The 18,054-nt window shown below is 40.9% G+C and overlaps 1 protein-coding gene across 2 annotated transcripts in view; it reads left to right on the top strand.

Moving 5' to 3' along the window:
• CSTPP1 (centriolar satellite-associated tubulin polyglutamylase complex regulator 1) overlaps positions 1-18,054 on the top strand; it is an 84,372-nt gene that overhangs the window by 20,268 nt on the left and 46,050 nt on the right. For both annotated transcript variants that reach the window (XM_061462219.1, XM_061462220.1), the window contains exon 3: positions 7,508-7,638. In XM_061462219.1, coding sequence (XP_061318203.1) covers positions 7,508-7,638 — 131 coding nt within the window. The remainder of the gene's footprint in view (positions 1-7,507; positions 7,639-18,054) is intronic.

Here is an 18,054-nt window from a genome sequence, read left to right as displayed (position 1 = left end):
GCCTATCTTCAAATTCATTAGACAAACTGTAGCTGGTCAACACGGTAGCCAAGCAGTTGTAGTGAGCACAGGGTGGTTTAGCTACGCAACCTCTAAATACAGAGTTAGCATTAATGTCAAAGTTTGAAGCTTCATCCATACAAAGGAATCTCAGCAAGGTTAATTTGTTGTGATGATGGAAATATTGGAAGCTGCTCAGCCTTTATGCTTTAATCTTGCCAAAGCAACTGAATAGATGAGAGTATTAGTTGTAAGTATTGCTTTCTTCTTCTGAAATCCTTCAGTTTAACCAAGACTGACAAGAGCAAATATGGGAGCTCCATTCATGGCACCAGTATTGAATCCATTAGGAGCAGTCAGTAAGTTATCTTTCAGTAGTTCTTGGATCATCACAGTCATAAGGTGATTGTGCTGCTTCCTTCTGAAATAATTAAAACTCTAACTCATAAAATATAGGACTGTCTTAGAATAAGAAATACAGGAGGCTACATGCAGCGGAGTGAGCAGGCTTTGAATCATCTGGTTTGCCTTCATTGGCATTATGCTTTGATCTCAGCAGCACAAGATAGGTGGAGTTATTCAATAACTTTCAAATTCATACTCCTTCTTCAGTAGACGTTGACATTTTGGTATCAAAACCAGTGTCCAGCCCATGTCAACTCCATAGCTACTTCCAGAGTTGCTGTTACTAGAGGAAATCCGAACACTGCCTTGCATTGCTTGTGCTTTTAATATTGTTGCTCTTTGTGCTGCCTTCTCACGCTAGCCACAGGCTCACTGCATGCTTTCTGCAGCATCTTGCAGCTAGTGAATGAATTCCACAGTGTGACAGGGAGGGTAAAAATACATCTGTAGGTTAATAAAGGAAGCCAAAGACTGGAGATCATGGCTCTATGATAATAAAGCCTATTGAGGACTTGAATCTCCCATACCCTCAGCATATAGAAGGTTATACAGCAATTCCGTAGGGATTTTTCTTCTTGCCCCAAAATGTCGAGTTGGGCCAGTCTGAACAAATGCTAAATATATTAGCTGGAGAGTTTGCATCTTTTTGGGGGTAGATATAATTCTAGATTGTTTTATTTATTTTAGGTTTGGGGGGGAAAGGGCAAGGGCTTTTTGTGGGAACCTGGGTAGCAACTTGCAATGATCTCCATAAAACCAGTTATAATGGTACTCATGTAGCTGTCTCTGTGGTGCACAACTCCCTGTGTTTTCTACTATAAAAAATAAATCTCTGTTTATACCAGCAAGACCTTTCCAACCTCATTGAAACCCCATGTGGTCTGAAATACCACCTGAGCAGCCTGAAAGAGCTAGTCCTGGGTGATTGATGCTTATCTCTGAAGGCTTCTTTACTTTTCCTTTAAGCACCTTGAAGGGCTTCTGCAGGGCTATTTACCATCTTCCATTGTATGCCCTTTCCCATCTTCCTGAATGCTAGGTTTCCCAGCTCATAACTCTAAGAAGCAGCTTTATTTCAGAGTAGAAAGGGGCCCCAATATGTGGTCTATTATATCCATATCAGCTTGCTTACCCTTTTCAAACAGCTATTGTGTTTTAATAGGGCCCTGCCTGGCAGGGGGAGTCCTTAATTCCTACTATATAAGAATGGCCAGCTTGAGTTACAGCAAACTGCAGGATGCTGCTCTGATCAAAAGGCCTCTGTTTTTAGAGATCCCCCCCGCCCCCATTTGCCTTTTTTGTTTTTAATCCTGGGCTAATAATTCAATGCAGTAAAGTCATTTTAGCTTTTGATTTGAAAGCTTCAAGGTGTTAAATTACTGACCTAGCATAGGAAAAATGAGGGGGGGGGGGGGGGGGAGGACGATACACTCTAAAAAAGATAAAGGGATTCTGGGTAATAAACAGCAAGCGCAGCAACTCCTTTAATCCTTTCCTTCTCCACACTGTAGACTGGTCCCAGAGGGTTTGATTTGCTACAAAGCAACATAAGAAAGCTTGTTCCCTGCCTACCCTGAGCTGTGTCACAGGTGCTGTGGTTCATTTCCTTTCAAACAGCACTTGGGATAATCTCTGTACCACCTGTATTAACTCTGTCATGAATACAGAGATTGCTGAACCCATACTAAGAAGCCTGAAAACAAATCATTAAAATCTGTGTCACTCCTTTCCCTCTTTCCACACCCTTCAGCTGAAATAAACTTGAGTGGGTGAGACAGAAAGGATCTCAGAAAATCCAGTCTGTTTGTGGTGTTACATCACCCAGTCTTGCCAAAATGTTGAGTGTTAATGATTTCCTATCTGCCTAGTTGTTAAAAAAGGATTTTTCCTTAAAGCCAGTCATCAGGAATAACTTTCAGCATCTGTTTCATCTTAACACTACTAATGCATTTCAGAGGAAGTGCCTAAAAAGCACAGCTAATTTCATTAGAGGAAGATGGTGATTTCCTTGAGGCTGACTTCATTGTCCCAAATTTTAATATCTGTAGAATTTGTCAAAGCACTTGATAAAACAGCTTTGAATTGAGGAATGCTGATGCTTCTCTGCTACTTTCAAAGAGGGAAACAGTCCCGTGATTGGTGTGAATATTGCAAGTAGTGTAGTACACTTAAACCAGGAGGTGAAGAATAAAATTAAACTGCACTCCTGCAGCAGTAATTTATTCATCCCAGCAGTGAAACTGGGATTTGTTTTTCCTGATGGTGTATGTACAGTTATAAGTGTTCCCTCTTGGGCCTCATTCCAGGCAAGGTAAACCTCACTTTGCTGTTTCAGATCATAGCCTTGCGGTAAGTGGGATTGGTCACTTGGGGATGCTTTGTGTGTGGATGAGTTATTTAACAACAGAAACTGCCTGGGTTTTAAAGCCTTTTGAATGTCAGTATTTTCCATTGCTAGAGCTAATTCTTTGTTACCTATTGTACCACAGTCTCTAATCCTAATACTTCTGATTATCCCTACTTACTGTGCTTTGGTTCACACCATGAAGTAGTCTTGGAGCTTGTGACCCGAGTTCCTTTCAGATGGAACTGAACTGGAAGATGTGTTCCAACTGCAAATGAGCATTCAGCCCATGGGACCAGCCTAGAGTTGATCCAGAGTGTATTTCAAGAGGAAATGAGCCCTGAGATATCCATAATGTTGACATCTGGTCCTCTGTGCTGTTTCTCTCTACAGATGTTTCAGTCAGTTTAGATGTAGTGTCCAATAGCAACTTTGCATTTGAGACTACCATAAGACACTTGATTCTCTTTTAATGACTTAGACACTTGTGTAACTGAGAAGAAAAGTTGTGTGTGTGGAGGGGATGTTGTTCACACTGGAAAAGCAGGATAAGCTTTCAAAGTGATTTGCTTCCTTCATCATGCTTTTGATGGAAAACGCAAGCAGTAATGCTGGAAGTTAAGGAATAACAGTTCCCGCTCCTTGTTTTCTATTTAGTAGAGATGGGGTCCTGTGAACTCATTCAGCTCTTTGCATGGTAACCAAAGGTGGCACCTGCTAGAGCGACAGCAGCGTCTTGGCAGGCTCTTCTGTCCTTCTTGAGGACTCGGGGCTCTCTCTGCATTGTGCACGTTTGGCTTTGCCTGAGTTCAGCAAGCAGAGGCTAACAACTGTAGTGGGTTTCAATTGGGATGTTACCATAGCATCCTGGGACTTGTACAGTCTATTTAGAAGTCCAAAGGTTTGAAAAGAGTCCTTGAAAGTTTCTGAACTCTGGCAAGCTGCCGAAATGTAATTACACAAAAGACAAAGCCTTACTGAAAGCAGCTCTGTTTGGGGAAGCAGCACCTGAGTGCTGGAGTTCCCAGCACAGCCGTTTCTGAGAGCTGGGGCTGTTCTAGCACAGTCTCCTCCCAAGCCTTTTTTAGTTCCTCTCACGTGCACGTGCCATCCCACAAGCATGGACTGGGTGTGCTGCAAGAGGCAGCTTTCTCAGCAGTGGCATTGAAAGAGTTCTATGCTTTGGCTGCTCTGGGGCATGGAAAGGAAAGGAGTGAAAAAGTAAGCATCTTGAAGTCCTTACTGCAAAAGCTGCTTTGGATCTTCCCAGCGAGTGAGAACCTTGGTTTACTTTGCTTATCTTTTTCCAGAATATTCTCATGAGTGAAAGGGAGAAGTTCTTTTGTTAGCGGAATATCCAGTTGCATAACAGTCCTTGTGTGAAATAACTAATGAACATTCAGTTCAGTTTCTAGTCTCAGTTTCAGCAAGACAAATAAAATCATGTCCTTAGTAACTTTTGTTAATGCTCTAATTTGCCTGCTCTATTCACTGGTAACGTAGAGGGCCAGGGCAATGCAATAGGAGGTTTGGAGGCTTACAGAGCTGTTGAAAGCTTTCTTGAAGGAATCTCTTGCAGATGGCTGCTCAAAATGCCAAAAAAGGGGGAAAGGAGAAGTTAACCAGAGAAGTGAAAGCTTATTTTCCCTTCTTCTGGGTTCACAACCCCCTTTTTAAATGACTGAGGACAAGCTGATACCTTGTTGGGGTACCCTGGTTCATTCAGAAGTGCTGATAAGCTCTGGCCACCAGTGAGAGGGGGGCAGACAGAAGGAAGACTGAGAAATCCTAAGGGGAGAATCTCAGCAGCTGTTGAACTTGCTGGGAATGTTGAGCGCTGAGTGTGTTGCTTTGCTGTTGATATCTTGTTTACTTTAGCCATTCCTCTGAGTCTGCAGCCTGTTTCCTTTTTGTGTTCAAGGGAAACTGGAAAAGACATCTGTTGGCACATATCTAAAAATCATGCATAAAATGTTGGTCATAATCCTTACATGCTGTTGGAATACCTGCAACAGCTTTGGGTTGTCACTGCTTCTGTAACTTCCAGAAGGGTTTACCTGCGATCCGTTACCACTGGCCACATTAATGGTAGCTTTACCTCCAGAAAGTTGTTAAGGAAAATGTGGCCAAGTTATTTTTGTGCCATTATCATCTACCCATGATAAAAGGAATTTCAAAATGCACAGTTTGTTCAAAATGTATACTGTTCCTATCTCTTGCAGCAATCTTGACTCTGCCTGGAAATAGACCTGTTGATTTGTCCTTGGTCCGCTTGCTGGATAGCTCCAACAAAGGCTGGCTCCTTTAAGCTGAACTTTTCCAGCTTATAAGAAGACATTTGTAAAGTAGGGTCTCTGAAATGCAGCATCGCAACTGGGATAAAATTCTGCCTCCCCTGCTTGCAGACTTGAGCTTTTGGGAGAAAAAATCCTTCCATTGTATAGTTAAACAAGATCTTATTGCGAGAAATGAGGAATGAAAGCAATATAGTACCTCTTTTACTCAACTAGCTGGCGGCACTTGGCTGTCAACACATCCAGGTGTGCTGATATTCCAACGTATCCACCCACTCTTTTGACTGAGTAAGCAACAACAAATGATATCATACCCTTCTGCCTGCTAGCTTTAGAGCCATCCCATGCAGAAAATGCAAGTGACTGGAGTTTTCACTTATTAGAACTAAGGAGTAATATAGTAGAGCTGTCTGCTGTGAATTAATAGTATGTTAGCTCCATGTCTGGACCTTTCCATTACAGTTGTGCCAGGATCTGCTTCCAGAAGCTGCATGTGCTGAAGTTCTGAGCAACATAATTTGGTGCATTTAATTGTATGATTGTGCCTTCATCTCCTTTCTCTTTCTGAACATCTCCCTTACGTATCTCATCTTTCTAAAAGCTGCCTTCTCCTATTACAGCACGTTTCTTTTTTTTTATACATATCCCTCTTTTCTCCATCAGCCTGTCAAATCATCAGCCAAACAATGCAAATTGGAAATGAAAAGTCTTACAGGCTGTTTGGTTGGGATGAGAAGATATGAAATCCCATTTCCAGCTTTGTCACAGGCATCTTGTGGGACTTCATTCAAGTTACTTTCCCTTATTCTGAATGCAGTCACTCTAAGGCAGCGAGCTACAGCACATTGTAATGAATGCTCTTTACTTACACGATAGTCAAGGGAGCCCTTTCCTGTAATCCTGGCATATTTTGATCAGGCATATGATTTATTTATTTAGTCTCTTGAGACAATGGTTGAGTTTTCCTCTGGTTTATGCAGAACTGGTGCCCGAATAAGGTTTCATAAATACAAAATAATATATTTGACCATGATATGTACAGAAAGAGTATTTCTAATTCCAGAATTCACAAGTCATGAGTATTTCTTAATCATAAGGTGATTTTACTTATTTAAGTTGCATTTCCTCCTGGGTAGGAGGGCTAAAAGCAGTGTTCTGCACCTCACGTGACAAAAAAACTCTGTTTACTCTTATGTCTTTGAGAACCAGGACACTAAAACCCAGGAATTGTGATTCTTTTCACTGAAATTGAATTGGCTTCTCTCCACAGCCCCCTCCCAGTTCTTACAGGACTTTTTCATTTCACTCGACTCTCTCTGGTATAATTCGTTTTCCCATGTAAGACCCTCTCCTATACGATGAAGGATCAAGTGATTTATGCTATTTATATTTAAAGAGATGATTTAAAATTGCAGACTGAGAGGGTTCACAGTGACCACTGGATTTTGTCTGTTGTGGAGATGCTGCCTATGGAGAGGTTCTGCTGTGATGAAAGTGAACTTCCATCTTTTCATTAATTCTCTCCTGTGCGGGGGAGTTAAGCTGCTGTCCCAAGTGAATGTTTTTAATGATCTCTCTGGAGTGTTTGAAGGCTTAGTCCCACTTGCATGGTGCAGAGTGAAATGCACAAAATCTATCTTTGAGGCAGCCCTGTCATTATACCTTTTGGTAGATAATGTTTGTATTTGCATTCCTATTGTTCTTGCATGTTGAGCTTTACCGTGCCCAAAGGAGAGCTGCTCACACTTCAGAGAAACCTTGGAAAAGGTTGTTTTCTATATGCTTGCTATATAAAGTTACCATAAAGTGCTTACAACTCAAATAGGAGAGATTTGTACTAGAATGCAAGAATGTGAATATCAAATTGACAATCCATCATAATGACCAACTACTCTCTTCAAAATACACAAGTGCAAGGTGTTGTTTAGTGCAGTGTCCATCTGCTCTTCGTGGCAGCCGCAGCAGATTTTAACGACGCATGTACATGCAATACGTACAAGTTTCAGTGACCTCGAAATTAAATCTTAAGGCTTGTAAAGAGGATTTTTTACATTTATTTCTTTCTTTATTTTCAGTGGCTTCACAGAAAACTGTGGTGAGAATAGCAGCAAAGTACCAATGGTATTAAAAGAAAGGGCATCTTCTGGTCAGATAAACAAAAGTTACTCTTGGCCAGCTGTTTTCCAATGGATTGGTTTCAAATCAGTGGCTCTTGGACACCCCTTGCTGGGATTCTTTAGAATGAATTTTACTTTCACAAGCCTCTAATTCCTATAATTAAATTTCAGTGTGTGGTTTTTGCAGATGGTTTTCTCTCTAGAGAACAGATGGGTTTAAGCTTTGGAGATTGGGTTTCACAAAATGTAACTGCCAGTGGTTTTGTTGCCACTGCTCTAGCTGGCCCCAGAACATTGACATTGGTTCAGCTTTCTAACGTTCTTTTGTTTTGACTTTATCTCCACAGCTTTAACAGCGTGCGTCAAGGAACACACATCTTGTTCCGTGAGTTCAGCTTTGTTCAAGCTACTCCTCATAACAGGGCATCTTTCCTTCGGACCTTCTGGAGATGTTTCCGAACAGTGGGGAAGAATGGAGGCAAGTATGCTAGCATCTGCTGCTGTCCTGTTCCCTTGACAATAAAATCATCAGTGAGGCTATTGATGCAGTACAAATACTGACACTTCACAATGTGTTCTAATGTTGTTAATAGGGAGACACCAGCACAGTTGCCTGTGGAATAGTTAATAAATGCTCACATTACGTGAAGTGTAGAAGCACCTTGCTGCCAGTGCTGCTTCCATTACAGAACTGCAACACTCTGTCAGAGGGAGGATGTTGTGGGCCTGTGTGTGAGGATGTATAGACAAAAATAAAGTGCTGGAGGTTGGTGGATGGGAGCAGGGCAGCAGACCCAGAGGTGGTCAGACTACAGGGTATGGCACATGAGGGCAGTAGGTGCTGAGATTATTGGGCAGTTGGGGTACCAAGAGCTTTGACTGAGAGCCCTGCAGGAGGTAGGGTCATGTCGGGCTCTAGGGTGGTGAATTGCTGCTCAGTAGTGCTTACCTTGATCAAGGACTTTTCAGTCTCTCATGCTCTTGTGCATCACTTGTGTTTCTTGGGTTTTATTCCTCTGTTTCTTCCCACCTACCCCCACCCCCTTATTACTATATTTTACTGTATTTCAATTATTAAACTGTTCTTATCTCATCCCATGGGTTTTACCTTTTTCTGATTCTCCTTCTTATCCCACCAGGGATGAGTAAAGGGGGAGTGAATGAGTGTTTTCTGCTGGGGTTAAACCACAACACCTACCCACAAGGAAAAAGTTCCAATGCCAAAATAGCTATTCAGCACTGTGCTGTCTTGTCTAACTATTCTTATACTGCACTTGGTATATTAGGTATTACAGAACTGGCCAGAGTTCAAAATAAACTCATGTAACTACATGCAACTAAAATTACGGGGTTTTAAGTTTTTAATTTAGTATTTTAAGCAAATATACTGAATGTTGCTGTACAAATGTGAATTTTGGTGGATTGTTTTTCTATAAGCCTTACTTGTTTCAGGCTATTCAGCCTCACTTCTTGTTTTAGGGAGGACTAGGACCATTTCTTAAGTGTAGATAAAACCTCGTCTCCTGGTTCAGCTTTCCAGCACTGCTCATGACGAACAGAGTTTGCAAGACTCTGAATAGCTATTGACTTTTTGACATATGCCATTAGACCCTTGGAAAGAAGACAATTGTAGTTGAACATGACAAAATCTGTAGTTAGCTACTGAAGTGACTGACTATGCTTCTGTATAGTACTAAGCTGACCAGTATGTAGTGAGGACACACCTGAAGTGAGGTCAGGTCGTGGTCAGGAAAGATAAATTGTAGACTCCTAGAACATTCCTGTAGGAGAATGAGATGATAATAAAGAAGTCATCCACCAGAACTGCGGGTGTCAGTGGTAAATCTTGTTGACAAATTGAGAAGAAGCTGTCTGATGGAAAGTACCCACTGCTGTACTTTCAATGCAGGTTTTCATCAGGCTTCATCCATCTGGCATCTGATCTTAGCCAAATGGTGGGCACCTGGATTTGTTGGAAAGAACTGAAAAGTTTTAGCTACACAGTATCTCACTCTCTTTTAGCAGTTTTATGTGAATATGGAAGAGGTTGTGCAAGAAAATGTAAACAGCAAAGTACTTTGAAGGGGAAGAGAGAGCACAGGAGTAAAAGCTCAGGTGGATGTTACTATGCTGTGGTTGTGGCCTTACAAGAGTTCAACATGTATTTTTCTGACTTTAAAGTCCAGTGGCTGTGCTTTTTAGTTTGAGCAAATATGGCATGTTTACCTGTATATTTATACATTTATATACGTTTTCTGTTTACATTAACTAGAGACAGAAATGCATCACTTCAGAGAACTTCCCATCTTTATTTTCATCTGCTCAGTCCAATTTCTCTGATTCTCTAGCAGTAGAGACTAGAACCTTCATTTTATTCATTTTGGGTTTATTTGCTGTGGGATTTTTTTCTGCTATGCTCATGTGTAGGGGAACTCAGAACGCTCATGGTCTGCTAAGAACTGAACTCATTTACTAAGAAACTGAACCTGTGCAACGTGGTGGGTGAATTATGGTTATTACCGCACTCAGGCATAGACTAGACATGGATTTCTTTCCTTGAAATACATTGCTTTAGAATGAATGTGGGAGGAATCATGTTATACAGCAAATAGCAGCATCCAGAAGTGAAATCATTGATGATCTGAACTATAGACTGAATTTCTTAACAACAGGAAAAAGTCAGACTAAGTGGTGCCCAAAGTAAGTAAAGACTTTCACTGTGGAGCTTTCTTTAGAAGCGTGGCAGGTGGAACATATTCCTGCTGGATTATTCTAGAAGTTAGTTTTCAGTTGTTTCTTTGGAACACAAGACCATACATACGTATCAAATCAAAAACTGTTATACAAGCTTGCATGGAGCCATGAGTCTATAGGTAGTTTGTTGCTACAGTGTCTCATTTTATGATGACACAATTTTCACTATCTATACATTGTATAATGTGCCGGAGTGTATTGGGTTTGTGTGGCAGGGTTTTGGTAATGAGGGAGTTATGGGGTGGCTTGTGTGAGAAGCTGCTATAAGCTTCCTCCGTGTCTGATAGAGCCAGTGACAGGCAGCTCCAAGGCAGTCCTGCTTCTGGCAATGGAGCAGAGATACCTCTGCAGCCTGAGGTGCAGCCCATGGTGAGGCAGGCTGTGCTTTGCAGCCCATGGAGGTCCATGGTGAGCAGATATCCACCCACAGAGGACCCCACACCAGAGCAGCGGGATGCGTGAAGGAGGCTGTGACCCCCTGGGCAGCCCACACTGGAGCAGGCTCCTGGGAGGACCCGTGGCCCCGTGGAGAAAGGAGCCTGCACTGGAGCAGGTTTGCTGCAGGACTTGTGACCCCCGTGGGGGACCCACGCTGGAGCCGTTCATGAAGAACTGCAGCCCATGGGAAGGACTCATGTTGAACAAGTTCATGGAGGATTGTCTCCTCCGTGAGCAGGGTTATGCTGGAGCAGGGGAAGAGTGTGAGGAGTCCTCCATGTGAGGTAGAAGAAGCAGCAGAGCCAGCATGTAATGAACTGACCACAACCCCAATTGCCCATGACAGTAATTGCTGAGTGATCTTTCCCTGTTCTCAAATCAAACCACAAGCCTTCCATTGTATTTTCTCTTTCCTGTCCAGCTGAGGAGGGAAGTGGTAGGTAGAGCAGCTTTGGTGGGTACCTGGCATCCAGCCAGGGCCAGCCCACTACAAGGAGGTAAGTGAGTTATGGAGTTCTGGTAAGAAGTTCTGTTTATGTTTATCTTCTACTATGCAACAGAGCATGGGACAAACAACCTGCTGGTTCTGAAATTAGCAGTATAGTTTGGATTACCATTGGTATATGGCTTTTGAGACCTAAACTAGGATCTTTCTGTACTTGGTGCCTTGTGTCAGGTGTATGGAGAGTTATTCATTGAATATCCATTTTATTTCAATGCAATTTCTATGTGCAGAATGAAAATACGCTCTTTGCCCTCTTTAGCAAGATTCTGCTCCTTCCCAGTTTTCCCTCCTGTTTCTGGGCAGGGATTCCTCTGTGCTTCAGTATTCTCATGGATTTATGTCTGTGAAGAACTGTGAAGGCATATTTGTCTTCCCTCGTCTAAAGCATTACATTCACTAACTTCCATGTTTCTCAGAATGTTCTTGTTTTTATTTATTCCTTTGCCAGCAAAATGTTTACTGCCATTTTCCCCTCTCATTTACTTATGTTTCATTCCAGATTTGAACCTCAGTTTTAGGAGTGAGTGGTGGGTTTTTTCCTATCTGTGGAGGATGTGTTCCTGATAAACTGCATAAATGGCGGCTCTGTGCAGATATAGGTCAGCATAATAAATGAGATCTTGCATCAAAGCTTGCACTCTGGCTGAAGGGAAGCAAGGGAGAATAAAATTAGAGATGTAAGACGATGCAATATCCAAGCTTACACAAACTCATAGCCCCCCTGACAAACCAAACCCCCAATTTCCACTTCTGAGTGTTTCATTGGAGTCTTAGAAGAGTAGATGATGTCTCACCAGTGAGTGAACTTATGGCTTTATTTGGCTGCTAGTTATTCCTCCTTGATGCAGGGAAATTCGCTGCTTTGTCTGTCAGTGCTGGAGTAACCATGCCTTGACTTGGAATATACACCTTGATCACCCAAGCAGAGGCATCAAGCCAGGAGTTCTCAAAGAGCCAATAAGAGATAAATCTATTTGAACAGAAGCAATACTTAGATGTGGCAATCCTTGTATGTGCAGAGCCATGCTCTAGCATTACTGTTTCTCCTGGGAAACTACTGTAGATGCTACTTTTCTTCTTAATTCCTTATTCTTTTGAATTACTGGGAAGTAGTTCTCCACAGAGAGTTCTTCACAGCTTTTATGTTCAATTTTCCTGTGTTAGCCTGATACTTAATGGGTTCTAGTCACAGTGTCCTTTGTAACTACTTTTGTTTGGAGGCTAGATTGATTTCTCCTTTTGTCTCCAAATAGCAAGGAAAAACAAGTAGCTGCACTAAATGTGATAGTAACATAGCGCACTTCAAAAAGTAAAGAGAAAGTTTGTTGGTTTTCTCTCTTAAGAGGAGGATTTCTCTTTGGTGATGTGCTGGATGTTGTTTTTACAGGATTTTCCACTTGTTTTAGAAGATTAGCAAGATCCTTCCTTGTTTTCAAGTATGCGTAAGCATATCTGGGATTCCACGCATTGGGAGCACAATTAGGTTTATTTTAGAATGTGATTCAGTGTCTGGGGTGGACTTCACCAAATTTCTCCTCTCCTGTAAACATTTACCAATGGCACACAACACCCATAGAGGTAGTTAGAGGACAGCTTAGCTTTTCTGTTGAGAAGCACAGAGCATAATGGTCGGTTAGCAACAGATTTCTCCCAGAGGAAGGCAAAATGACCAGAAGTCTTGTTTTCCCTCTGCTTCTGCTTAAATTGACCTCTTGGAATGTAGCTGACCTGCTCTTTTGAATTGTCTGTTCCTCAGGACTCTTTAATTAAAACTGTGCTTTCTCAGTTTAAACAGCCCCTGTAGAGTTCGGCTGTGAAGCTTCATAAGGTCAACATATGCCTCTCCCAACCCCCATGGCTTTCATGTCTTGTTGCTTCTCTGTTTTTAATTAAAAAGATTTTTTCCTTAAATGCTTTCCAGCCAATTAGAGAAATTTTGCACTGAGAAACTTGTTCCAGGCCTGATGCATTGAGAAGTGAACAGAAAGCTCAGTCAGGACCATTGGCACTTTTTTCTAGAGCACAAGCTTTCTTTAGTGCTTTTTAACAGCTTCCACCCTTTCACACACCACCCCCCCCCCCCCCCCCCCCCATTGCTTCGAGCAAAAATAGCTGCTGTTTGATACTATTGATACAGCCCTGGAATGGTTCAACACCAGATACAGGATCTTTTGCTTCCACTCGGGGATGACTGTTACTTTATTTAGATGCACACAGCACTGAAGTGTAGAACTGCTGGAGAAAGCATGCTGGATTATATGGGCCAAGGATTCTTTTTGCAGACTCTTCCCCTGCTTCAGACAAAAAGTACTGAGCAAATACTGCTCATATTGAAATAAAATCTTCCTCATAAACATATCTTGTTTTACACATTCATCACGTGGTGTAATGGCTGCCTCTTTGCTTCTGCACACATGAATTAGGGAATTGGAAGCCTGACTACCTTTGGAGCTTGTGGAAGAGAAGCTTACCGCAACCAAGCATGCAGTCTTTTGTCACAGAAGTGGTATGTCTCTCCGAGTAGTTCTTGAGTTCACCAGGAAGGGTAGATTCCTTACAAAAAGATGAAAGAAATGTCCTGTCCACATGATTCATCTAACATGGAGATTGAGAAGAGCAAGAAGGACCACTGTTCTCCCAGCTTTTTTTTTTTTGGAAGATGCTGTTTTAATGCATGTTAAAATTACTTGAGGTTCCAACCCCCCTTCCCTCACTAGTGTAATTCTAATATTTCCACATGTAACTCTATATATTAAATACCTCACTACTTTTTTTTACTCCCTCCCTTGTAAGCTGTTACACTATCTCCATTCGTAGCTTAGGCAATCTGTTTAGTGAGATGCATAGAGCAATACAGTGATGATTGACACAAATGTCAGAATCTTCTGCTCTTTCCTTTTTGTTACTGAAACCAAATAATATTTTTATACCATATTATTGTAAGAAAGTTGTCATGAGTCAGTAAGGTCTCCTAGTATATCCTAAAGATAATTAAGCTGTGGTTTTTTTTAATACAGTGTTCTCTGGAAGCTCACTCTGCAGGGAAATAGCCTTGGCTGAAATGATTGAGCTCCACTCCTTACTCACTTCACAGTTCCTTTGCCCTAAAACTATAGCTGTTGCTATTTATGATTTATCAACATAACTCTGCCTGGAACCACTGATGACTGCAATGTCAGGACAAAGGATTTCTGAAGATGAGGAGAAATAAGTGAAGGATTTTGGAGATGGTGAGGTCTATCTGCAGGCATTGTAAGTTAAAACATCTGCGTTACATGGATCTAAAATGCATTGCAGTAACCATTTGTAGAAGTAGCAGCACATGGGGCAGTGTTCAGCTAGCCTCTCCCTAAATTCAGTCCATACTATTTTGTCAATGCAGTTTGAGAAATCAAATGCAGCACACAGGAAGTCCTCCTTATCTAACCTGGTTTTGTTTGGTCGAGTCTTCCCCCCCCCCCCCCCCCCATATTACCATTCATTTTCAGTTATATTTCTGAACATGCACCAGCTCATCTTAATTTCCAAATGTTTTTTCATATTCTAGATGTGTATCTCCGTAAATGTCCTTTTTTGGAAAACCAATAAGCTTTTCTGTTTGTTTTCTAATGTTTTCTGGCTATATTGTGTGTTTTGAGAGTTCTTCACTGGTTGTGTCATTGGCAAGTTAAATTACGTGTTCTTTTTTTCTCAGTTGAATGAAACATATAAATGAGCTTATGTACAGTGATCACTATTGCATTCTGCTAAGCAATTATCCAAAATTCAACTGGTAATTATTATTACCATTTGCTTTGCAGTCTTTTGGCCAGTTTCCCATCCTTATGACAGCATTCTTATGCAAACCAACTGAAATGGATTTTTTCAATTAAAACTGGTTTAGGTTCCAGTATGGCCCTGAAGAGTTTGTATTCCAAATTGTGGGGAAGTTCCCTGGAATAAAATTAGTTCTAAGCTGTGTGATCTGGGCTGGGACTCTGAATGCTCTATGTTTCTTATATTAAATGAAGTTAGCCTATTTCTTCTTTCACTTATGGCAAGTCTTGAGAGATGGTCTGCACACTATGTATGCATAGGTGATCATCCAGTAGAAGATCTATAAAGCATTAGCTTTATTAACTAAGTTGGTTTATGACCTTTCTGGTCTACTGTTAAGCACCAGAGATGTTGAAAGGAAGGTAGAGAAAGGAGATTAAAAATCACAAGATTAAATCTTGTTTTCTTTTGATTCCTTATACTGTGAAGCTCGCATCTGCTTTCAGACCTCTGTTGCTCTTAAACCTGCCCTGAGATGTGGAAGTGCCTGAACTGAGGAAAGAATTATCTTCGTCCCTTTTCAGTGAACCGTAAACCTTATTTCTCCTCATGCTGTTGGCTTGAAGTGTTTGTGTTGTAAAATGCAGCATTTATTTAGACAATCTAAGCTCAGTGTTGGCTTAGATTTCCACATGATACAATTCAGCACTCTCTCAAGATACTAGCTCGGGACCTGGAAGTTGCAGAGTTCTGTTTCTTTGACAGCAGCCTGAGATGAGTTGATCTATCTCAGCAGATCAGCCGACATATGGGGGGTGTTGTTACAGTGCATCCATGTAGCTCATTGCTGCAAAATAAACTCTGGCATCTCTGTGTTGAGCTACTGTGAGCAGTGTAGATGCAATCTAAGGAAGAGCACTATGAATAGATAATGTGTGTTCCAGGTCAGTGTGAATAGAAGAGTAAGGACTCTCCTTTACACACATGCAATTAACTCTTCAAAGTAACCTAGGTGATAAGTATTATCTACCTTTTAAAATGGCTATCTTTTTAAAGTGCCATTGTCCAGCTGCACAGATAAATCTCTGAACCAGTTTTCTTTATGTCTTTATTATCCCAGCTGCTTCTTACAGTTTTCCTCTCTGGTGGTCTTGTTATGTATAGTTTCCATCACTGCAAATTCAGTCGCAAGTTTCCTAAGTTAACCTGATTGATTTATATAGTGTGCTTCTAACTCTAGAGGCTGTGTCTCTGTCTATGGAGTTAAGCAGGCCTGACCTATATCTAGAAGTTTTTTGCCTGTTTGTTAATTGTGAATTTGAACAGCCACACCATCTCACTTCCCCTTCATTCATTAGTTATACTTAAAACCAATTTTAAATTCAGTTATTCCAGTAAAATAAGCTTGGGAATGCCATTTATTTATTTGGAGGAACTGATTTTTTCCCTGTGGTGTTAAGAGGGCTGACATGAGCTGAATTTCTATTCTGTAGCTATGTTACCAAGCTCTTCCGGCAAACCCTTAGGCAAGTTGCTTACAAACTCCTTGTCTCTCAGGAAGTCCCTGCTCTGTAGCTGATGCCATTCAGTATGTCCATGTTTGAATAAAGGTGTGATGTTGAATTAGTTTAGTTAAACAGTACAGCTGTGCTTAGGTGTAGAAGTTTGTTCATCACTTTAAAGTCGCCTTGCCTCAATAAATGTCTGTAAGTCTGGTTGTGTTGTGTATGGTTAAAAGGATTGTTGGTTTATGCTCTGTTACGCACCTTTTGAGAATCCTAGATGAGTATCAGTAGAAGCGATCTGCATGCATGATTAGTACTTTGATATACTACTACTACTTTGTGGAATGGGGATAAGGTAGTACTTTACCTGTAATCTGCAAATGAGTTACAAAATTTAGTCAGTAATATTTATAAGTTATGCTTGATCCATTTTGAATTAGTTGCAGGAACATGATGTGATAATGTGCAGTCTGATGCCTTCCTTCATAAGATGATCTGAGATTGATTTGCCTTCCATGCTCTTAGTAAGCATGAATCTCATAATCTCCATGGGCACAATGGACCTTTCTCGAGCTTGGAGAAGGAGATACTTGAATATCAATGAGGTCTTTTTGACCCGTTTTTCTCCGTAGAGCTATATCCCATGGCATTCTTCCAGGCACATCTCTGAAGACAGTGAAGCCTGCTCTCCTTAAATCCAGGGCTCTGGTCCTGCTTTTTGCCAGGTAAATAAAGTCCTTAAAGCTTCTTGCAATGATTTTTCAGTTATAAAGACAAAGACTTCAGAAATGCTTCAGGCGCAGGAAAAGCTTCCATGGAAGTTTGCACCTTCCTAGACTACAATGTCAATTAGCCAAGAACCACAAATCTGTAGGAAAAAAGCTTTGCTAGTTCTAGTGCTCACAGAGATACTTGTCAAATCTTGTCTTCTCTGAGCTTTTCCTGCATTAAAGTCTTGTCACAGAAGTGGTCAGAATTTATATTGGCTGTTCTAATAAGCTGGTATAGATTACCCTGTACAACTTTGCATTATTTGTAACCTGGTGTTAGAATAAGCAATAGTATCAAGGGGGGCTAGAGAGTACATGGAGTACATAATAAACCTAAAGCAAACCAAATATTTGGAAAGAAACAAAGCTTTTTATTTCTTTTCTCATGCCCACTTTCCATGCTGCTAATAGATAGTTAGTCATTTCTGCCAGCAGTGGCAAAAGGATTGCTGTGCTGTGCAAAGTTAAGATGCAAAGCAGATACTAGTCAACCTGATTAGGATACTAAACAGTTAACACTGCAGCTTTTTCATGAAAGAACTTTATGTTTTCTGTCTACTCTGATTGGAAACTTCTTTTCTCAAACCCTTGAAATGACTGAGCAATTGTAATTGTCCTAAAGGCACTGAGAAGTGTTTCATGTCTGCTTTCTGTGATGGACAGAACCTCAAATGTGATGTCTTCATTTCAGAATGATGATTAATCATGATGCTTTTCTGCTTTCTGAGGATCTCTAGGTATTTTACAGATGCTAAGGAATGAAGCTTCCCAAAAAACCTTGACAATACCAGTTTCACTTTACAGTTCTAGAAAGTGAAATGGGGAAATGACGTGGTTAGCTGAAGCTTACATTGTCAGAGGTAAAATCAGGATGTCTGGGCTTTTGATATTATGAATTCAATTTTATATGCTTAATTTGTATTTTTCTTACAGATAGAGGCTTCTTTTAGCACGAAACAAGTAGGAAAACATATGTTAATCTAAAGCAATATTGTTTAGATAAATTGTTAGAATCTGATATCTTTCTGTCTTTTTAAAAGTTTTGACAGTAATCATTGCCTTAGAATAGTAGATCACTGCCTGACCTACATGGGATGATGTAGGATGTATTTTTAGTTGTTTTCAAGTTCAACATTATAATCCCCTTTGCTACTTGCTTTTCTAGA

This window comes from Pezoporus flaviventris, unplaced genomic scaffold (genome assembly GCF_033815535.1).
Source record: "Pezoporus flaviventris isolate CSIRO_AGI_PZ_B2104156 unplaced genomic scaffold, CSIRO_AGI_Pfla_v1 ptg000035l, whole genome shotgun sequence".
In the NCBI taxonomy this organism is placed as follows: Eukaryota; Metazoa; Chordata; class Aves; order Psittaciformes; family Psittacidae; genus Pezoporus; species Pezoporus flaviventris.
Note: the sequence above shows the minus strand (reverse complement) of the source record. Positions and strands in the feature narration are given on the sequence as shown.